Raw genomic sequence first — 19,974 nt, forward strand, 5'->3', positions numbered from 1 at the left:
CCAGGCAAGTTCTGCCCTCCCACGTCACACAGAGAGCCAGGAAAGGGGCTGTACCACTTTTATTGTCTCCCAACACCTCTGGTTCCCCTCCCTCCCCACCCCTTCCCAGGGTAAGGGCATGCGCCTTCCAAGCTGTCCGAGGGCACCCGCCTGGCCTGGTTCGGTCCTCCTAGCTACCTGCGGAGGAATGACTGCGAGTGGGGCTGGGGAGACAGTGGGCACCACACTCCTCTCCCCTGGCAGAGCCTGGGCACCCACACAGGAAGAGCTGGGCCCTCACCCTCTGAACCACCCTTTCTAGGCCTCTGTCAGGGCTGTCTGTGGGGGCAGGAAAGTGAGGGTGGCCAGTCAGAGGTGGGGAAGGTAGGCACCTGAAGGGAACACAGGAGTTCAGGTGGAGAGGGGGGCACCTCCTAAGTGGAAGAGGAAAGAAATGGGACTAGCAGAAGCCCTCTGCCCAGGCAGAGTGCAGCTTGCTGAGATGGGCAGAAGCCAGCTGGGCAGAGAGCAGGAGAGGGTGAGGGACAGGCGGGGGGCACAGACCAGGGGCCGGTAGGTGGGAAGGAGAGGAACTTGGGTACAAATGGGGCATTCAGGAGAGACAAACATGGTCCAGAGGCAGGAGGGAGTAAGCAGAAGCTCGGACAGGAAGGGGTGTAGAAAGGGTGGAAACAGCTGCCCTGAACCGAGTGGTTCCTGTTGAGAACACAGGGCTCCCTCCTCTCCTCAGCCCTGGCTGTGATCTCCCGCCTCCCCATTCCCCACCTCCAACACATCTCAGAACCAGCTCGCCGTCCAAAGTCTTGGAAAACCTGCAGGAGGTGTGTCTCAGCCCACCAGCTCCTAGGAGACCCTTGGCCAGCCGGCGTGCCTTTCTGACCTCTGCCCCGTCGGCTTTACTCACCCTCTACCATCAGCCGTGTGTGGGCGCTGTCCTGGCCGGCCTGGCAGCAGTAGGTGCCCTGGTCCTCAGGTCGCACGTCATGGATGACCAGGCTGTGGGTGTGGCCATGACTGCGCAGCTCGTACTTGTCTCCCGGGCACAGCGCGACCCCCTCCCGCAACCAGCACACTTGGCCCCCCGAGCGGGACACAGTCACCTCCAGCACCGCCCGGCGGCCGACCAGAACTGTCTTCTCGCGAGGGGGGCGGCGGCATATCTGGACAGGCAATGCTGGGGGTGGAGGACGAGGGCTTAGGTTAATAGGGACACACAGGGCCCCAGGAGGAGAGACGCATGTTCCCTCCCGCTGTGGCCTCCACTCCTGGTCTTAGACCTCTATGCCACCACCCCGTTTCTCTCTACCCTCAACCCAAAGTCTCCTGCTCCCCAGGAAATACACTGCTCTCTGTGATCCGCTCCCGGAGAGCCCCGGGAGGAAGGGGTGGGGAAGGTAGGGTTCCTCGGACCAGCCACCAGCTTGCCAGTTCCAGGGAGAGACAGTATTCACTCCAGGTCGTCCATGCCCCAGTTGCTTACCCTCCACCTCTAGCTGAGCCACGGACTGGGCGGGTCCCGCCTGGAAGCGGACCTCACCAGAGTCCTCCGCGCGCAGCTCGCTCAGCACCAGAATGTGTTTCTTCCCTGGGGGTGAAGGGGGCGCTAGCGAGGCCGGAGCCGCCTCTGGGGAGGGTTCGGGGATGAGGGTGGGGCCAGAGTAGGTCCCCGGGTCGGTTCGGACGCGGTAAGTGTGCGCTGGGCGGGGCGGAATTGAGATGCCGAGGGGTAAGAGGGGAGGTCCAGGACCGAGGGCTCACAGCTGGGGGCCAGGGAGAGATCGAGAGACTTCTCCTTGGGCCGTGGGGCGGGGCCCATTTGACCTGGAGGTGGGACTTATCCTGGTAGGGCGGGGCAGCGAGGGGCCAGAGCGGGTAGAAAGTCGGTCAGACCTTCCTGTCGGATGCGGACGCGGCCTCCGGGTCTCAGCGGGCGGCCTCCGAGCTCCCAGCTCCCGGTGGTCTCGACCTCCGACACGGTGCACTCGAACGTGGCTCCGTCGCCTTCGCGGGCGCTCACCGACCGAAGCTCCGAGAGGACAGACACCTTGCGCTCTGGGGCGGAGCCGGGGCCGTGAGGTGGGCGGAGCGGGCGGTACCATGCCCCGCCCACGCCCCGCCCCCTCCTTAGATGCCCCAGAGCAGGACCCCGGGGCAAGTCTGGTCCGCAGCCGCCGCACCCACAGCTGTGCCCCGCCCGGGCAGCGCTCGGTACCCACCGCGCACCCCCAGGTGGACGGGCCCGGCTCGGGCCATCCCCACCACGCAGCTGTAGGTCCCGGAGTCCAAGGGACCGCAGCGTCGCAGCTGGAGAAGGCGGCGGGTGCCTAGGGCCTGGAGTCTGAGCCGAGGGCTGGGGGTGAGCGGCTGCCCGTCCTGGGGGCGGGAGTTGCAAAGGGTCGTGGTGAAAGGTCGTCTGGGCACAGACGGCCCCTGCCCTCCTCGTAGGCGGCCGCGCCCTCTGCTTATGCCAAGCGGTTTCGAGGCACGTTTATGCTGTGGAGCAGGGCGGTCCCGCGCCTTCCGGGACCTCTCCAGGAATCTCATTGGGAAGTTGTCACCCTTTGGGGACCTTAGGGCTGAGAAGGGAGCCACGGGCGCGGGAAGCATAGAGTCATGTACTGCTCATACCAGCCATGCGTGTGGATTCTGGAATCAGGAAACCTGGATTCAAATATGGGCTCTACGTCTGCCCCTGGGCAATACTTCACCCCACTGCGCATCAGTCTCCTTATAGATAACATGGAGATAATAAGACCTGCCTCATAGGGCTGCTATAAGGTTTAGAGAATTAAATGTAAAGCAAATCTTAGCACAGTGCCAGGCGCATGGCTTAGTGAGTATTAGTTATTTCTGTTGGGGGTTGTTATTGCTGTTATGATGCCGAGGTGGGCTGGGCTGGGGCTGGGCTCTGACCTTCTCCCAGGTGACATCAGCCAAGGCCTGGGAAAGTTCACACTCGAAAGTAGCTGTGTCACCCTCGGTCACTTCTAGGTCCTGTGGACCCCGCACAATGGTCACTGGGGCCTCTGGGAGTGGGAGAAGGCAGACACATTGGGCACAAGGGGTCACTGGTGGGCACATTTAGACAAGGTGATCAACAGAGGCCACCAGTGAGTGGGGGGCATGCTGGGACAAAGTGATCCAAAGGGGATGCTGGTCAGTGGGGAACACAGCGGTATCAGAGGGGTCAACAGGGTAGGAATGGCCCACTGGGGGTCGGTCACATTTAAGGTGGTCAGTGGGGGACATGCTGGGGCTAGAGGGGCATAGGGGAAACTGGAGCAGACATGCCAGTGGAATTACCCATAGGCAAGCGTGGTCAGTGGGGGCCACACTGGCTGGAATGGACAGGAGACACTGGCCAGTGGGGGACACCATGGGTTCACAGGAGCAATGGGGGGGACCCTAGAGCAGATGTGGTCAGTGGGGAACACACCAGGGCTGCAAGCAAAAATGGGGGACACTGAGGCAGAGTTGCCAATGGAGCCACCCTTTGGCATAGTAAGTGGATTGTTGGGACTTGGGTGGTGAGAGGGGCACACTCAGGCAGAGGGGGCTGCAGCAGGCAGGCGTGGTCAGTGGGCTCACACTCAGAGTGGCCAGCAGGGCCGTGGTTAGGCAGACAGACACCACACCGGCACAAGCACCTCACAGCAGCACAGTCAGTGGTCCATTGGGACGGGGGGTTGGTGGAGACACACTCAGGCAGGGCAGTCACCGGGGCCATACATGGCCAAAGGGTCAGGGGAGTCAAACTCTGGCAGGGAGGTCAGTGAGGGCCACACTGGGACAGGGTCAGTGGGGGCCACATGGGTAGTGGGATCAGTAGAATCACACCCAGAGCAGTCAGCAGGCAGGCAGCGGTTCCAGAGGCCGCACCTCTCACAGTGAGTCTGGCTGCACAGCGCAGGGCATCCACAGTGAAGGAGATGCAGCCCGAGTCGGCCAGGCCCAGGCCACTGAGTACCAGGCAGTGAGCGTGGCCCTCTGCGTGAATTTGGCACGTGGGCCCCGGCTGCAGCCGGACTCCACCCCGGGCCCACTCCCCGGTCACATCCTCCTGGGACAGCTCCAGCTGGAAGGTGGCGCTGCCCCCCTCGATGACGGTCACGTCCTCCAGAGGCCGCAGCACCCTTAGCTGCCTTGCTAGTGGGAGGAGATGGGGGAAGAGGGAGGACGAGGGCTCCAAATCTGGGCAGGGCTTTCGGCCCCCCTCCCCGCCCCCCCTCCCCCCCGCCACACACACACCTTGGCTCTGCCTGCACCACCCCTAACACCCAGCCTCGTAAGGCCCTATAGAACAAAGTTCAGAACCAGGGTGCAGGAAGAAGGGAGCAGAGCCATTCAGACTTGGGTGGAGAGAGGGGCTTACTAGGGTTAGGAGAGGAGATACATGAAGGGGGTGATGTGTGGTTAGCGGGGTGAGGAGTTTGGGTGAGGGGTGCTGTGACACTGGAGGAAGCACAGAGTTTGAAGTCAGACACACCAGGACTGGACCCTGCCACATAGTTTGTGTGCTGTGTAACCTTTGGCAAATTGCTTGACCTCTCTGGGCCTCAGTTTCCCCAGCTATACAAGGTTAATAGCATTGAGACATGGGTTTATTGTGATTAAATGAATGAAGTAAATTAGAAGAGAATACACATCACCAACAACCATTTACCAAGCTCTCTGTGGGTATTTCTCATATTATCCCAATCAGTGTTCCCAAAGACCCTTTTTAAAGAGAACTTGGCTCAGAGAAGTTAAGTAATTTGCATGAGGTCACACAGTTAATAGAGGGCTCCATCTTGGGGGTGTGGGTGCTATTTGCCAACCATCCCTGCTTCTCAGCTGGGCCCATGTATCCTGGGGCAGGTGACTGAAGGATAAACACGGCAAATCTTTCTGGAATATAATATTTACGTTTATAGCAAAGCCAACTTGGACATACGAAATGGAATGCAAAATCCACATGGACTTCTAAGGTAAATAGAAAACATTAGAAAAAGAAGAGTTTTGCTTTGGGCAGGCTGCTTCAGGTCACACTCCTGGGGGTCAGCCAGGGCTGACTTGCCTTGTGGCGAGGGGCACTTTGGTGGGGGTCTGAGGGGCCCTGGGCCAGCCAGGAGAGACTGTGCCACAGGGCGGGCGATGTGTTAGGAGAGGACGGGGCACTCACGCTTCACGCTGAGCCTGGCCAGGGTGCGATCGTGGTGGCTCTCGCAGCCGTAGGTGCCCTGGTCGGCCAGTACGACGCCGTGGATGAAGAGGCGGTAGACGTGGCCATCCTGGGCCGTGGACAGGCGGGAGTCGGGTGGTAGGGGTGCCCCACCTCGCACCCAGCGCACGGCCCCTGCCGCACCCACTCGGCCTGTCTCTACTTCGAGGCACACGTCCTGGCCTTCCTCTGCCCGCACGTCCCGCAGCCGCCGCAGGAACAGCAGCTCCGTCTCTGGGGAGAAAGAGAGAGGGGGCCATGGAGCCTGGTGGGCTGACCCCCTGCTCCCTCTCAGGGATCTGTCCCCTGTTATGGCCGGGGCTGGGAGAATAGGTTCAGGAACAAGACTATTGTGTCTCCATCAGGACCAAACCTCGAACATGGAGCCGGGCACTTGTGGACGTGCCCCCTGCTTGGGCAGTCACGGTACCCGCGTCCTCGAGCTGGCAGCCTCGCACGGTCAGTATGCGGCTTGACCCATTCTGGGCCACCTCTAGCTGGGGCCCTGGGGTGACAATGGCCCCATTGTGCAGCCAAGTGACGTCGGCGTCTGGTGGGGAGACTTCACACCGGAACGTGGCATCATCACCCTCGTGCACAGTGAGTGGTGTCAGCTCGGAGCCCAGCTTCACCGGCGGTGGTTCTGGGGAGTGGGGTCGGGCAGTGAGGTGGGCTGGGTCTTTCCGCCTCCCTCCTCCTCATCCCCTCTTCATCCCCTCATCTCCAATAACAGGCCCTTATCCTCCAGTTATTGAACAGAACCTTCCTGAGGACCTACTGTGTGTCAGCCATGAGGTGTTTCAAAGGACAAGATGTCAACGCCCTGCTACTCCTAGCCACCTCTGCCCAATGCTGGCCTGGCACCCCCCTCTCTGACTCCCTAATAATAGTAGGTCATTTACTATGGACCCAATTTATCTCATTTAACTGTCACAACAGCCCTATAGGACAAGCACTATCCCTCCACTTTGGAGCTGGGGCTCAGAGAGTTTAAGCAAGTTGCCAGTGTCACACAACTACTGGGAAGCAGAATCCAGATTGGAACCTGGTGTGGGCGGTGCTGACTCCAGAGCCCTGCTTTTAACCACTGGTCTGTGCCCCTCCTATTATTTGAGGGTTCCTGGAAAAGGGAGCCCTGAGCCCTCATACCAGGAATAGTCACGCATGCATTGGTTGGAGCCAGAGGCAGCGAGGTGGGGTCGGGGCGCGGGGGCCCAGAGTGGTTCGGGCGTGTGGCCCTTGGGGGGCCAGTGAGGGGTGCACTGTTACCTTCCACGCTGACGAGGAAGATGCGGCTGTCCTGGGGCGTGTCGCACAGGTACTCCCCGGCGTCCCTGCTCCGGGCCCCCTGCACCCGCAGCACCTGCCTCGCCCCGTCCTGCTCCAGCTGCACCCGCCCCTGGCTCGCCAGGCGCTCCCCGTCCTTGTACCAGCGCACAGGGCCCCCCGGCCGGGAGAGGTGCACCGCCAGCTCCAGGTCCCCACCTGGGGTGCTGCGAACCCTCGTCTGGGCTGCCTCAGGGTCCACCACCCGCACTGGGGGCTCTGTGGGCTCAGAGCCAGGGGTCACCGGGAGGGAGTGGCCCGTGGGCTGGGAGGAGGGCAGTGGGAGGCAAGACGGGGAAAGGGACCGAGAGCGGTGGGGCAGGGGGTGGGCCAGGTGTGCTAGAGAAGGGGGAGACTCATGGGTTTCGGGGTGCGACTCTCAGGCTTCCTGCCCGGGCTATACTCACCAGCCACTTGGACGGTGAAGCTGAGGCTGGGGTCCCCCGGGGCTGCCCCTGACTGGCAGGTGTAGAGGCCTGCGTGGACCGGGTCTGCAGCCCGGATGCAGAGGACACGGCGGGGGCCCTCGGCTCGGAGCTCCAGGCCCTCACCCTCCTGCACCGGCCTTCCGTTGTGGTTCCAGAAGACGAGGGCACCAGCCCGAGACAGTTCACAGCTCAGCACCAGCGGCTCCCCGGGGGCCACGCAGAGCGGGCTGGGGGCTGCCTCTGGGGCCAGGAACTGGACTGGGGGCTCTGGACAGAGAGGAGAGGTATCAGCTCGGTGATGCCCCCACCTCCCGCACCTTGGCTGGCCGGGAGTACCCACCAGCCAGGCTGACGTTGAAGGTGACGGCTTCATCACGGGTCTCACACACATACTCCCCGGCGTCCTCAGGCTGGGCGTGGGGCAGGGTCAGGGTGCGAGTGGGCCCCTTGGCACCCAGCTGCAGGGCATCTGATGCTTCCACCTCCAGCCCATCCTTGTACCAGCGCACCTGGGACCCAGCCGGGGCCACCTCGCAGCGCAGCTCCACGCGCCCTGGAGCCCCGAACTGCAGGTCCAGGGAGCGGGCCGCCGGATGCACAATCCTCTCTGGAGTGGCTGGTGGGTGGACAGAGAGAGGGGAGAGTGGGCTCGGCCAGCAGGCCTCTACCTGCCTCACCACTAGATTCTCAGCCCTTTGCAGTGCAGCTCTTGGGAACGGTGCCACCTACAATCCGTGGGCACTCACTGCGTGCCAGGTGTTGTGCTAAGCACACTGCAGCTCTTTTCTCAGCTACTCCTGACACTCCCTATTGTTGGCTTCACTTTATAAATGAGGACCTGAAGCCTCTTTATCGAGAACTGACTTGCTCTAGGTCACATGGGAAAAAAAGAGGTAGACCCACACTCACAGCCACATCTATCTGACCCCAAGGCACATCCCTCCCTACCCCACCCGCACTTCCTATCCCCTTTGCCTGCTCTGCCTCCGATCACCACCTGAAAAACCATCAATTTTCCTTATTTGCTGTCTGTACACTCTCACGAGATGGCAAGCTCCATAAAGACAGGTTTTCTCTCCTCGGTTCACTACTGTATCCCTCAGCATCCAGAACGGTGCTGAGCACATCAGTATTTGTTGAATAAGTGAATGAATGAGTGCTCCTGATTGCTGGGCTCTCTCCACCAGGTCTCTGGTCATTGTCCTGATATGATTTGGGCAAGTCAGGGCTCTCTAATGGCTGAGAATGAGGAGGCTTGGGGAGGGGGAAGGCTGGACAAGGGGAAAGCCACGTGCAGCAGTCAGGGACCCTGAAGGTGCAAGAACTGGGAGGGTTGGGTGTCTGTCCCTCAGCCTCCTGCCTCTTTTCCTCCCCAGGGTGTCCCACAGACTGCCCACCTGTGACGGTGACAGTGAAGAAGGCTGAGTCGTCTCCAGCGTCGCACACGAACTCGCCCCCGTCCTCGGGCTGGGCAGCAGGTAGCACCAGGCGGCGGCGGGGCCCATCACTCTCCAGCACCAGGGCCTCACTCTCTTCCACCTCCAGCCCATCCTTGTACCAGCGCACGGGGGCGTCCTCCCGCGACAGCTCACACATCAGCACCACACACTCCAAGCTCACGGCGACCAAGGTCACCTCGTCCCGGGGGTATATGATGCGCACCGGGGGTTCTGCAGAGTGGGGACAACCACAGCCTGTCACAAACTCACCGTCAGCCTCCCTGGAGCCATCTGGCAGCATGAAGTCCCGGTCACCCACAATCATAAGAATAATAAGGATAATAATAGGTCCAAAATCTGTTCTCTGAAATCCCTGGGGCCAGAAGTGCTACAGAATCCACAATGCTTCCGGTTCCAGAAATGGTGTGTTTATCATATATCACCTACCGCCCTCAGCCCCCACTGTGGTCCCCCCCATAATCAATCACATTAACATTTCTGCAGTGTAACATATAGATAGATTCACCCTAAGCAGGCTAATTAAAAAGTACAAATAGCTTCACAGAGTTAAGTTCAGGTTTTACTGAAATGATTTTAATACCAAACTTACAAAAAGCCTTTTGATTTTGAGGTTTTTTTTTTTTTTTTTTTTTGATTTCAGAATTGTGGATAAGGGATGGTGGATTTGTAATAGCAAGTATTTATATACAGCTTGCTAGAGTTCCAGGAACAGTCATAAGCACTTTACACCCTCCTAGCAATCCTAAGGAGTAGGTATTATTTTATACCCATTTCCCAGATGAGGAAACTGAGGCATGGTGTGATTAAGCAACTTCCTTATGGTCACAGCTGGCTATACCTACTCGAGGGCAGGAGGAAGAACTACCATCTGATAAATGGAGGGTCAGACTCTGCAAGCAGTGGTAAGGACTCCAAGCCAAGGCTTGCTGGAAACTCAGTAATGAATTTTGCATCTGTGCATGAGTTGTCAACACCTAAGATTTCCCCAGGGATATTAAATGCTGTGTCTAGGAGTTCATCTGCAGCTGCTCTGGAGTGGTCAGTCTTTCACAGAAAGGAGCCATGTCCATATTGGTGGTGACCAGTGCACTGAGCCCGGGCCTGCCCATGCTTTCACGTACCTTGGAGGTCTCCCAGAATCAAGTCTCCAGGACACTTTCGTGTTCCTTTAGCATTTGGCCCCCTTGTGGCTGGGCTGGGGAACTGCCAGCTTCCTGGTCTAGGTCTTTGCAGAGGTGTGTACGGGCAGATGTGCCCACCAGTGCACACTCAGCCCTTGCCTCCGCCTCCTCCCTAACTGGGCTTATTCTAAGAGTCTACAAGATGCAGGCTGGTTCTCTGAGGCCCAGCAGCACCAGTAGATTGCAGAGTGCGGCTGCCTGAGTGGTGGGGGAGGTGATGGAGGCAGTGGAGTGAGAATGGGGTGCAGCCATGGGGCTGGGGTACCTGCACAGCTGGGGCCCTCAGCTTGGCATCAGACTTGATTCTCCTGGTCCACACAAGGTGTGTTGTGTGAGCTTCTTATGAAGAATCTGGTGTTTTGCTGGGAGGCCAGTTATGAGCTGGAATGTGTGTGTCTGCGGCCATTATGTCTGGCCAGGGGTTGGGGCGGGAGAGGTTGAAGGAATTCACTACGGGACAGAATATGTGCAGAAAGGCCTCTTCGGCTTTGTGACTTGTGTGCTTCAGGCTGCACTATTTGGGGTGCAGGGAGTCGGGGGGCCCTAAGTAGCTCAAGCCTAGGCTGAAGCATTGTTCCTAGGGCAGGGCAGGGTAACCAGATGATGCCAGCATCAGGATGGTCGCTCCAGTGCAGCCAGTGGGTTCTTCTGTGCCACCCAGAGCTGCCTAGGTCCCACACTCCCCATCCCCCCCCGCACACACACTGGGATTGGCGCTGTGGGCTGCAGTCCCAAAGTTTCTGGCACTGAACCGTCAATTCCATAGTCATCCTGTGCTTTCCCGATTTGAACATTCTCTCCCCACCTTCAGGCCAAACCCTGACCCCCACTTAGCTAACTCAGCCGCTGCTCCAAACGGCCATTTTGAAGGCACTTCCTGCCTGCCAACCAGGTCAGCAGCCCCCAGCTTCGGACACCCACTGCACCCTATCACGACACCCGGCAACCCTCACTCTGAGACCCTCTAATATGTCCGGCTCTCCTGCCAGTCTGGGCACTCCCGGAGGGACGTGCGCGTGTGTGTCTGTGAGCTGCTCAGTGTCCGGAGCCCACCCCGGGGCTGGTCCTGCGGGTGGCATGGCGACCGACTTTCCCCGAGGCCCTCCCTGACCTCCAGCTCTGCTCTCTTGAGCCCTCATCCCTCACAGCACTTGTCACGAGGTGTCACTGTACATTTATTTGCGTGTTTATTGGTTAAACACAGGGGTCGCAAACTCAAATGCCCACGGGGGCCAGGTAAGGTAAGGTCAGTGGCTGAAGTGGTCTGGGGGGAGCAAAAAGGAACAGCGGGCAGGGTGGGACAGAGGAATGTGGGCCCCGTGTTACAGGGGCAGCTGCTACTCAGCGCCAGCTGTTCGTCGCCAAGGGGGGAAGCGGGACCAGAGGCGCCGGGTCTTCGGCTTTTTCAAGAGGACGCATAGCTCCGGGTTGTTATTTGAACTGTCCTGACTTTGGTAAGACTCTGCAGGCCAAACAAAACATATCTGTGGGCTGTATGGGGCCCTAGGGACTGCCCGTTTGCGACCCCTGGTTAACGGCTGCCTCCCCAGCTCTCTGGCAGCTGGGAGCAGGGACCACGTCTGCAATACGCACCAGTGACCTGCAGCACCTGGCCCAGTGCCTGACACATAGAAAGTGCTCAGTAAATGAGACGGTGAAGGATAGCTATTCCTGGCCTTGGGCGCCGGGGAAGAGCCTGCTTATCGAACACGGACTCTGGGGTCTTCCGGGCAGGGCCCCCCGGTCCATGCACCTGCAGCCCCCCCTCCCCCCTCCCCCACATGCTAGCTAGGGGCCATGTGGCCAGCTCCCCCAAGGGCTCAGGACTGTCCTCTGGTGACCGCGGGCAGCTGGGGTGGGCCCACACCTGTGACAGTGACGGTGAAAGAGGCAGACTCGTCATCGATTTCACACAAGTACTCGCCCGAGTCCTCCAGCTGGACGGCGGGCAGCACCAGGCGGCGGACGGTGTCCTCCTTCTGCAGGAGCAGCGCGGGGCTCTCCACCACCTCTTCGCCATCCTTGGTCCAGCGCACCTCGGCCCAGGGCCGGCAGAGCTCGCAGGTCAGCACCACGCGCTCCAGGCGCACGGCTGCCACGTACACCTTGCCGCTGGGGTACACGATCCACGAGGAGACATCTGGAGGACAGGGACAGCTGTGGCCGGGCGTCAGGGGCTGGGGCCGAGGTGCCTGGCTGTCCCACCTGAGCCATGCCTGTTCCCTACTCCTGGAAGGTGGGCTGTGTGTCGAAGAAGAGGGTCTTCCCTCGGACCATGGCTCACAGCTGCTCGGACAGTCACTCACGGCTGGGGCACGGTGGCACAGCGGGGACTGTGGTGTCAGCCTCGGCTGTAGAAACTCCCTACATCCTCTGGGTTGGGACAGGGACAATACGAAGGGTAGGACTGGGGAGAGGAGGGCTGGGTGCCCAGATGGAGCTGGGGTCTCCTGCAGGCCTCAGACCTTCTGACCCCTCTAGTGCCTGGGCCCACCCACCCTAGACCCTGCCCTGTGGTAGCACTGCCACCCCTAAAGCTCCCCTTGGAGGATCTTCAGAACAGAGAAGGGAGGCTTTCCTTTGACTGATGTAGCTGTGACTGGTGTGTTTATGACAATGCATTTTCTGCAGGTGACTGAACCTCAGGGTGCAGAGCATGGGTTGGGGAGAAAGCTAGGGGAAGGGAAGCAGGGGCTGGGAACAGTGGCCCAGGAGTGTAGCAGCTGCCCACGCAGGGGCAGGGCACACCGTCCCCCTCCTGTGGACTGCCTGGAACCCCACCTGTGATGGTCACGGTGAAGTAGGCGCGCTCATCCCCAGCAACGCACTGGAACTCGCCCCCATCTGGAGGCTGGGCGGCGGGCAGCACCAGGCGGTGATGGGGCCCCTCGTTCTCCAGCACCACGAAGTCGCTCTCTTCCACCTCCTGCCCGTCCTTGTACCAGTGCACGGGGGCGTCCTCCCGGTCCACCTCACAGGTCAGCATGACGCACTCGGAGGTTATGGCGTGCACAAACACGTGCTCCCGGGGATCCAGGATGTGCACGGGGGGGTCTGGGGGGAGCAGAGATGGGGTCACACAGACACCCAAAAACAGGAGACATGAGTGCACACTGGCTGCTTGGCTGGGGTGGGGTGCTCTGGGGCAATGACACGGACTACTGAGGGCGTGGCGGGTGCGGTGTGACAGATCACATGGCACTGGAGTGCTTTGTGAGTTCCCAGAGGATCAGAGGGGGTTGGCTGGGGACACAGAGGGCTTCGTCTAGGCTGAGAGGAGGTCACTGTCGCAGGTCACATCAGGGCAGTGCTTGCTGCTGCTTTTTCAAGGAAGCCCCCGGAGGGCTGATCGCAGGACGGGGAAGAGGTGGGAACAATTTAGTGGTGATACCGTGGGACAGCGCTCCCTACAGGTAGTGAGTTCCCTGTCACTGGGTACATTCAGGCAGGGGCCAGAGGACCTTCTGGCAATGGGGCCACTCAAAGTGAGAAGATGGAGCTGGATCAGTGGTTCCTGAGTTGTTCTTCCAGAGTGGATCTCCAGGCTCTGTCCTGGATATTCTGGCTCTGGAGGCCTGGGGGAGTCTATGCACTTATGGCTTCCAGGGTGGTTCTGAAGCAGCCAGACATGTACTGGCTTCTGAGAGCCTCTGGACCACTGCACCTAAAACTCCCTTTTGACCCTGGCCGCCTGGGGCAGTGGGATAAGCAGTCCTGGGTGTGAACCCACCTAGGGTATTTGCTGCTGTGTGATCGTGAGCGAGTTGCATAACCTCTCTAAACCTCAGTTGCTTCATCTGTGAATGGAGATATACTGCCCCTCACGTAGTTGTGAACACTGAATGCAAGTGTACATTTGAAGTATCCAGCACGGGAACTGGCTAGTAGGTGCCTAACAAATGTTAGCTCCCACCTCCCTTCCCTTAATTGAATTGAGGCCCCCCCACTTTCCCGCCAGCAAAGGGTACATGGGGGCCAAGTGTGCGGGAGGGTGGTGCATGGGCAGTGTGATCTGCAAACATGTCCCCTTGCCCCCTAGGGCCCCTCGGAAGGGACCCCCAAGCAGGCAGACCAGGGGGGCAGGGTTCGCACAGCCCCCAGGGTCAGCCTCAGCTGGGGGGAGCCCAGGCCACCACGGTCCCTGACCTTGGACGGAGACGCTGAAGAAGGCTGAGACCCCTTCCGTTCTGCACTCAAACTCGCCACTGTCCTGGACCTGGGCCTCAGGCATGATCAGGCGGTGTTTGCGCCCATCCATCTTCACCACCAGCGACTCGCTCTCCTCCACCTTCTGCCCGTCCTTGTACCAGCTCGCTGGGAAGTCCACCCGGGAGAGCTCACAGGTCAGCACCACCCGCTCCGAGGTCGTGAAGGTCAACGACACCTTGTCCTGGGGGCTCAGGATGTGCACCGGGCTCTCTGCTTGGGAAGAGGTGTGGTCACGTGCGGCACCCTAGTTGTGCTCTCCTACCCCAATAAACACCCCACTCCAGGGTATGTGCTCAGGGTAGGGGGGTGGGCACATCAGGCCGGATGATTGCCATCGATGCATTTGTTGGTTTAAAAAATTAGTTTTGGGCTGGGACTTCCCTGGTGGTCCAATGGTTAAGACTCCGTGCTCCCAATGCAGGGGGCACGGGTTCAGTCCCTGGTCGGGGAACTAAAATCCCGCATGCCGCATGGCGCGGCCAAAAAAAAAAAGAATAGTTTTAGGCTTACACACCAACTCTTAAGAGCAGTGGTTTTGGTGTGCATAAGAATTCCCAGGGAGCCTGCTGAAAATGCAGATTCTCAGGCCCCTCGCCCCAAGCGTGCAGGGGCCCTGGAATCTGCATTATAAACCAGCCTCCAGATGACTCTGATGTTGGTGAACCTGGGTTGCATTTTAGAAATGCTGCTCTGGTTGCTGGTTATTTCTCACTTTGTCCTCCTCCTGGGATGCTGGCAGCTAACCACCTCAAGGCCCTGCACTTGGGCACTGAGGAATCCCTTGATTGGCCACACAAACTCCAGCAATGGTACAATGGCAAATGCCAGCATGTTCCCTGCACTTTCAGACCCCTACCAAGATCTGTCGTCCTCAGGGAGGCCTCATTCCCTCTCCTTCCCTCTTTCCCCAGGTGGCAGAGTGTGATTCTGAAGCCAGACTGCCTGGGTTCATAATCCAGCACCAGCACTCATTAGCTTTGTGACTTTGGGCAAGTCACTGAACCTCTCTGTGCCTCAGTTTCCCCATTTGTAAAATGGGATGACAAAAGAACACATCCTGTAGGGCTATTGAGAGGACTGTGCTAATTAATATATATAAAGCGATTTAGGATTGTGCCTGGCACACAGAAAGTTGCTCCGATAGCGTTAGTCATTACACGATAGGGCAGGAAGCAGTCAGGGACTAGGAGCCAAGGTCTGTGTCTCTGAGATGACAAACATGACAGAATTCTGCAAACCACAAAGTGCCCCAGAGAATTTGGATATGATGCTGGTGACGATAACTAGGGGTCCCCTATATGTTGTGCATGAGTTGAAACTGAACTCCTGGATCCCTGAGCCCTCCATCTGAGCTCACCGTGGATGCTCCTTACCCTCTTGGCCCAGATGTGAGAAGCAGCAATAGCATCGGCCTCATTTTGCTAACGGGACTTCTGTGTCTTGACCCTATCTGCCCACCCTGGTCCCCACCTGCACGAACCTTGGATGGTGAGGGCAGCCGAGTCCTGCACACCTGGGCAGCTGAAGCCAACCAGGGCCCCGCTGTCCTGGTGCTTGACAGCTTGCAGGATGAGTCTGTGCTGCAGGCCCTTCTGCTCCACCCGGTACCGCAGGGCCCCAGGCTCCACCTGGCCCTCTGGCTCATTACTCTTGAGCTCTTCCCCATTAAGGAACCAGGTGCCCTGGATGATGGTGGAGAGATCGAGGGAGAAGACGGCATCTTCCCCATCATACACCTGCACGTCGTCCAGACCGGCCACCAGGCGTGCTGTGGGCACTGAGATGGGACAGAGTTCGTCCATCAGAACCAGGGGCGTGGCAGAGGGCAGAGACTGGCAGGTAGAAGGCATATAACAGGGACTGAGGGCCAGGGAAGGGAGGAAGGTGATGGGGAGGGTGTGACTTGGGGTACAGCGGTTGACAGCCTGGGCTGGCAGGACCGACTCACCGAGGTGAGCAGACCCATGGAACACTACATGGGAGCTGCGGCCGTGTTCGCTGACGGTGCAGACGCGGAAGCGGTAGTCGCCCTCGGAGGGCACACAGTCTCCCGGCACCTCCACGGCCCCAGCTTTCTCAATGCTGAAGCACTGGATCCAGTCTTCTGAGCCTACCTCCTGCCGTTCCAGCCGGTAGATGAAGGGGGTCTCGGGAGCTGGCTCGGGAGGCTTCCAGGTCAGCAGGACCGTGTTCCTGTGGCCCTTGAACATTTCTGCCAACACTGGGGGTCCCGGGGGATTGTGCTTGACGCCTGAGACAAAGGCAGGGTTTGCGTCCGAGCCCTGCTCCAGCCTCCCACAGCCCTCTGACCTGAAGTCCACTTTGCCAACCCAGACTGTGGCATCTGATCACCCTCCAGCCCTGACCCTCCTGTCCAGCCCTTGAGGAGGCTGCCTAGGGGTTTGCAGGCCCTCACATTTGACTCTGAGCAGAGTGGTGGTACGGGAGTTGCCCAGGCTGAAGGTGACCTCGCCAGCATCTTCTCGGGTGACCCCTGGAAGGACCAGGGCATGCATGTGGCCAGAGCTGCTCTGGCAGGTGGCTGGCAGGTCTTCCCCATCTCGACTCCAGCGCCCTTCCACCCCAGCCTCGCGGGTCTCCACCAGCAGCACCGCGTTCTCTCCCTCAAAAACATCGAGCTTCCGGGGCAGCCGCTTCAGGATGGGCCCTGAGACACGGATGGGAGTCCGTCAGCCCGGGGTCTGGGCATCTGCCTGCCTTGGTCTCGGCCTCCTCCCACTGGCCAGCCGACCTTTGACCGTCACGTTGGCCACAGTGCGCACCCGGCCGCGCATCTCGCACAGGTAAACTCCGTCGTCATCTGCCTTCAGCCTGTGGATGATGAGGCGCCGGACCGTGCCCTCCTCGATCTGCTCGTACTTGCGGCAGGGCAGCAGCCGCTGGTCCTCGCGGAACCAGGCCGTGGGAATGCGGGAGTTGGGGACTTTACACTCCAGCACCACAATCCCATGCTCCCGGCCCTCCACGTCCTGCAGGGGCCTCGTGAAGCGGAGGCGAGGCTCTGTGAAGAAGGGAGAGACCAGAGAAGGCTCTGGAGAGGGCCCGACCAGGAGTAAGACTCTCCTCCCATCATCTACTGCCTAAACCCACATTAGCTCCGGCCATTTGCTCTTCTCCCAGAGCCAGCAGGCATTGTGGAATCAGAGAAACCCCCAGAAGGGAAGTCAGGCGACCCATATTCTCATCTGACCCTGACACTCGCTAGCCACATCACCTTGACCAAGGCCGTTTTCATGATCCTTGGTCTCAGTTTCTTTACTCGTAAGGTGGAGAAAGGGATGCAAGGGTTTGGACCACATCAGTGATTTTCAAATTGTTCCCTGGGGCCCTTCACAGGCACCACACACAATTCTGCAAAGGTTTGAGTTGAATTTCATTTTGAAAGTACTTGAACCACTTTCAAAACTGCATTTTACAGAAAGAAAGCACGATGATGGAAACAGCCAGTGGGTTCACTTGGGCTGCTGGGGAAGCACGTCTGTCTTGTCATGCGGCTCTGGGAAGGAAGCTCTGCCATCATGTTGGGCTTTTCTCTCCTCAGGGGGTTAGAGTTCAGCCCTGCCTGGCCAGTCTGTACACATCAAACTGTACCCAAGAGGCCACCACTGTGGCACAGGTGCCACATGCTTGACTGCGTGCCAGGCAGGGCTCAGGAGATTTGCCAACTTTTTTTCCTCTGAGGGAAAAAGTTGGGTAATAACTAGTGAAGGTATAATGTCATGAGTTGTGATGAACTCCTATTATGGAGAGCTTTAACTTCCAGTGTGAGTTTGGGGTGTTTTCCCTCCCTGAATTTTCTATTTATGAGCAATGTAAGCATTTATTAAATACTGTTGGGGACTCAACTTTGATATATAAATTTCCTCTCCTTCACCTTCTTCTTCTTGCAAACCTGAGAGCAGTCTAATGAAAGAATGGTCAAAAATTGCAGGGCATTTTTTCTCTCCCTCAAGTTTTCTCCCTTTGGTGCGAATCAGGAGCTTCTCAATGTGACACCTGCAGCTAGGACTTCCCCATAGGGCTCACAGACTAGACCCAGTTATGTATGGTTAAAATGTGTATATTCAATTAAATAGACCCCTTGTTCTCACTGATTGACTTTATAAGTACATGTTATAAATTTGGATTTAGAAGTTTACACCCACAGAATGATCCTTTTATCTGTCTTATATATTGGGGCCCCAGATGGGATTTCCATCCGGGGACAGGTTGGTGAAATAACAGAGGTTGAAAAACAATGAAATACAGGAGTTGTAGGTCCCTCTGGGTCTGTACATGAATCATTCCTTAAAGCCCTTTATCTAAGAGTGGTTTTCCAACATCTGCCTCAGAATCATTTGGGGAGCTTGCTAAGAAGTTCCTGGAGTAGGTACCCTGCGGACCTACTAAATCCGAATCCCTGGGGGATGCGAGGTGGGCGGGAAATGGCATTTTAATACTCAGCCTCCCTTACCCCCCACCGTCTTCTGGGCACTGAGTGGGGCTGGAGTTAGGAGGGTCTGGGAGGGCGCTGGAGGCCCCTCCCCAGGGCCCCGGCCGCCCGGGGGCGCCGTGGTACCTTTGACATGCAGCTGCACGGCACTGAGCGTCTGGCCCGCCGAGTTGCGCGCGGCACACACGTAGAGCCCGCGATCCTTGGCCTGGCAGTAGAGCACCTTGAGCACGAAGCCGCCGTCGCGGTCGCGGTACATGAGGCGGCGGCGGTCAGGGAGTAGCGCGTGGCCCTCCCAGAGCCATTCGATCTCGGGCTCGGGCTTGCCCATCACGTAGCAGCGGAACTTGGCGTGCTTGCCCTCGTTCACCCAGAAGGTCTTGGGCGCGCACTTGAGCGGCTCCACCACGGGGTTGGGGGCCTCGTCCGGGTCCTCGGGCGGGCTCTCGGGGGGCTGTTGCACCTGCAGCAGCGCGCCGGCCCGCGCGTGGCCGTGCGCGTTGCGGGCGTGGCACACGTAGACGCCGGAGTCGGGCAGCCGCGCCGCCAGGATGCGTAGCGCCAGGCTCGCGCCTGGGCGGCCCTCGGCGCGGCCAGGTTCGAGGGAGAAGTGGCTACTGTCCCACACTTCGTCCAGCGCCATCCCGTCCTTCTCCCAGTACAGCGTTGGCGCGGGGAGGCCCCCCACCTGGCACTCCAGCACCACCTCCGCCCCCCGCAGCACCCACTGGGACCGGGGCCCCGTCAGGAACACCGGGGCGCCCTCCCCGGCCCCGGGCGGCGGCCGCGGGCGTTCGGCAGGCTGGGGCTCGCGCTCGGGGGCCGGCGGCTCCAGCACGGTGACGGCGGCCGCCGCGTAGGCCTCCCCGGCCGCATTGCGCGCGCGGCACACGTAGACCCCCGCGTCGGTGGGCAGCGCGCCGCTCAGCAGCAGGCCGTGCTCGGCGCCGTCCGCCGGGAAGCTCAGGCGCTCCGAGGCCGCCAGCTGCTGCCCGCCCTTCTCCCACACGACAATGGGCGGAGGCTCCCCCAGCACCACGCACTTGAGCTCGGCCTCGGCGCCACTTACCACCCGCACGGGCCGCGGGAAGCGCAGAAAGCACGGGGGGCTCCCCTGGTCCCCCGAGCCTGCCTTCATCGCGGCGGCGCGGGGGAAGTCCGGGAGCGGCGGCGGGAGCCCGGGAGGCGGGGCGCGTCTGGGGACCGGGCGCCGGGACCCGCGGGGCTTTCCCCTGGCCGCCCGCTCCCGCTTCGCCTCCTTACCCTCGGCCCGGAGCTGCGGCTCTGGCGGCGGCGATTCCCGGGTCGGGGCCCAGGGCTCAGGGGGCAGTCCTTCCTGTTTGCCTCCCCAGCGAGGGGCCCCGCAGCCTCCCCTGCCTGCGGCCTGGCTTCCTGCTCCGGAGAGCCAGCCTTCCCAGCCCCCTCCCACAGCCAGGGCCTCTTTCCCCTCCTCCCTCCCACCTCCAGCCGCCAGGTCCCCAGCCGCCCGCCAGGCTTGGGCCTGAGTGGCAGAGGCTCCTGCAGCTGCCAATCCCCAAAATATTCTCTGATGACACAGCTGGAGGACGAGAGCCCAGACTGGCTCCTCCAGGCCAAGTTTAGAGCAGGCGGGACCACCTGCCCCCGGCCCTAGCCCCAGTTCCAGCCCCCACCTCAGCCCTTCCCCCAGGACCGGCCCAGCAGCTGCGTGGTTGAAAGGGGCCCCAGAAGCTCTGAG

General features: G+C 59.8%; 1 protein-coding gene and 1 long non-coding RNA gene across 4 annotated transcripts; one reads left to right on the plus strand and one right to left on the minus strand.

Moving 5' to 3' along the window:
- Window positions 1-73: 73 nt before the first annotated feature.
- On the minus strand, window positions 74-19,675 carry LOC309654276 (obscurin-like protein 1). 3 transcript variants are annotated; one of them, XR_014260107.1, is made up of 22 exons: window positions 18,384-19,675; window positions 16,557-16,826; window positions 16,221-16,472; window positions 15,753-16,055; window positions 15,285-15,581; window positions 13,742-14,014; window positions 12,377-12,649; window positions 11,463-11,735; window positions 8,352-8,624; window positions 7,295-7,570; window positions 6,934-7,221; window positions 6,470-6,745; window positions 5,574-5,843; window positions 5,162-5,434; window positions 3,880-4,146; window positions 2,914-3,026; window positions 2,217-2,373; window positions 1,891-2,052; window positions 1,481-1,585; window positions 1,101-1,174; window positions 905-996; window positions 74-177 (listed from the first exon to the last, which is right to left on the minus strand). XR_014260107.1 is itself a non-coding variant. In XM_082478838.1 (21 exons), exons 1-21 carry the CDS (start codon window positions 19,393-19,395, stop codon window positions 391-393), a joined length of 5,706 nt encoding a protein of 1,901 aa, XP_082334964.1. In that variant the 5' UTR covers window positions 19,396-19,675; the 3' UTR covers window positions 198-390. The 3 variants fall into 3 exon arrangements, 2 of the variants coding, with proteins under 2 accessions (XP_082334964.1, XP_082334965.1); XM_082478838.1 differs by lacking the exon at window positions 74-177 and adding an exon at window positions 198-413 and having other exon boundaries at window positions 905-1,174; XM_082478839.1 differs by lacking the exons at window positions 74-177; window positions 905-996; window positions 1,101-1,174; ... (9 more) ...; window positions 7,295-7,570; window positions 8,352-8,624 and adding an exon at window positions 10,766-11,057 and having other exon boundaries at window positions 18,384-19,668.
- Window positions 5,673-8,456, plus strand: LOC309654283. Its single transcript, XR_014260109.1, has 3 exons — window positions 5,673-5,800; window positions 5,934-6,089; window positions 8,331-8,456. It is a non-coding gene; the product is annotated as an uncharacterized lncRNA (long non-coding RNA).
- Window positions 19,676-19,974: the final 299 nt, after the last annotated feature.

This window comes from Balaenoptera physalus, assembly GCF_965194825.1.
Source record: "Balaenoptera physalus genome assembly, contig: HAP1_SCAFFOLD_2474, whole genome shotgun sequence".
Taxonomy (NCBI): Eukaryota; Metazoa; Chordata; class Mammalia; order Artiodactyla; family Balaenopteridae; genus Balaenoptera; species Balaenoptera physalus.

Bases quoted from the DNA above. Each gene is read 5' to 3' on its own strand.
- LOC309654276 (XM_082478838.1), bottom strand. From the start codon at position 19,395: ATGAAGGCAGGCTCGGGGGACCAGGGGAGCCCCCCGTGCTTTCTGCGC. The intron at 2,374-2,913 runs GTCAGAGCCCAG...TCCCGCCCCCAG, and splicing joins CTGATGTCACCTGGGAGAAG to GACGGGCAGCCGCTCACCCC. The intron at 1,175-1,480 runs GTAAGCAACTGG...CTCCACCCCCAG, and splicing joins GGCTCAGCTAGAGGTGGAGG to CATTGCCTGTCCAGATATGC.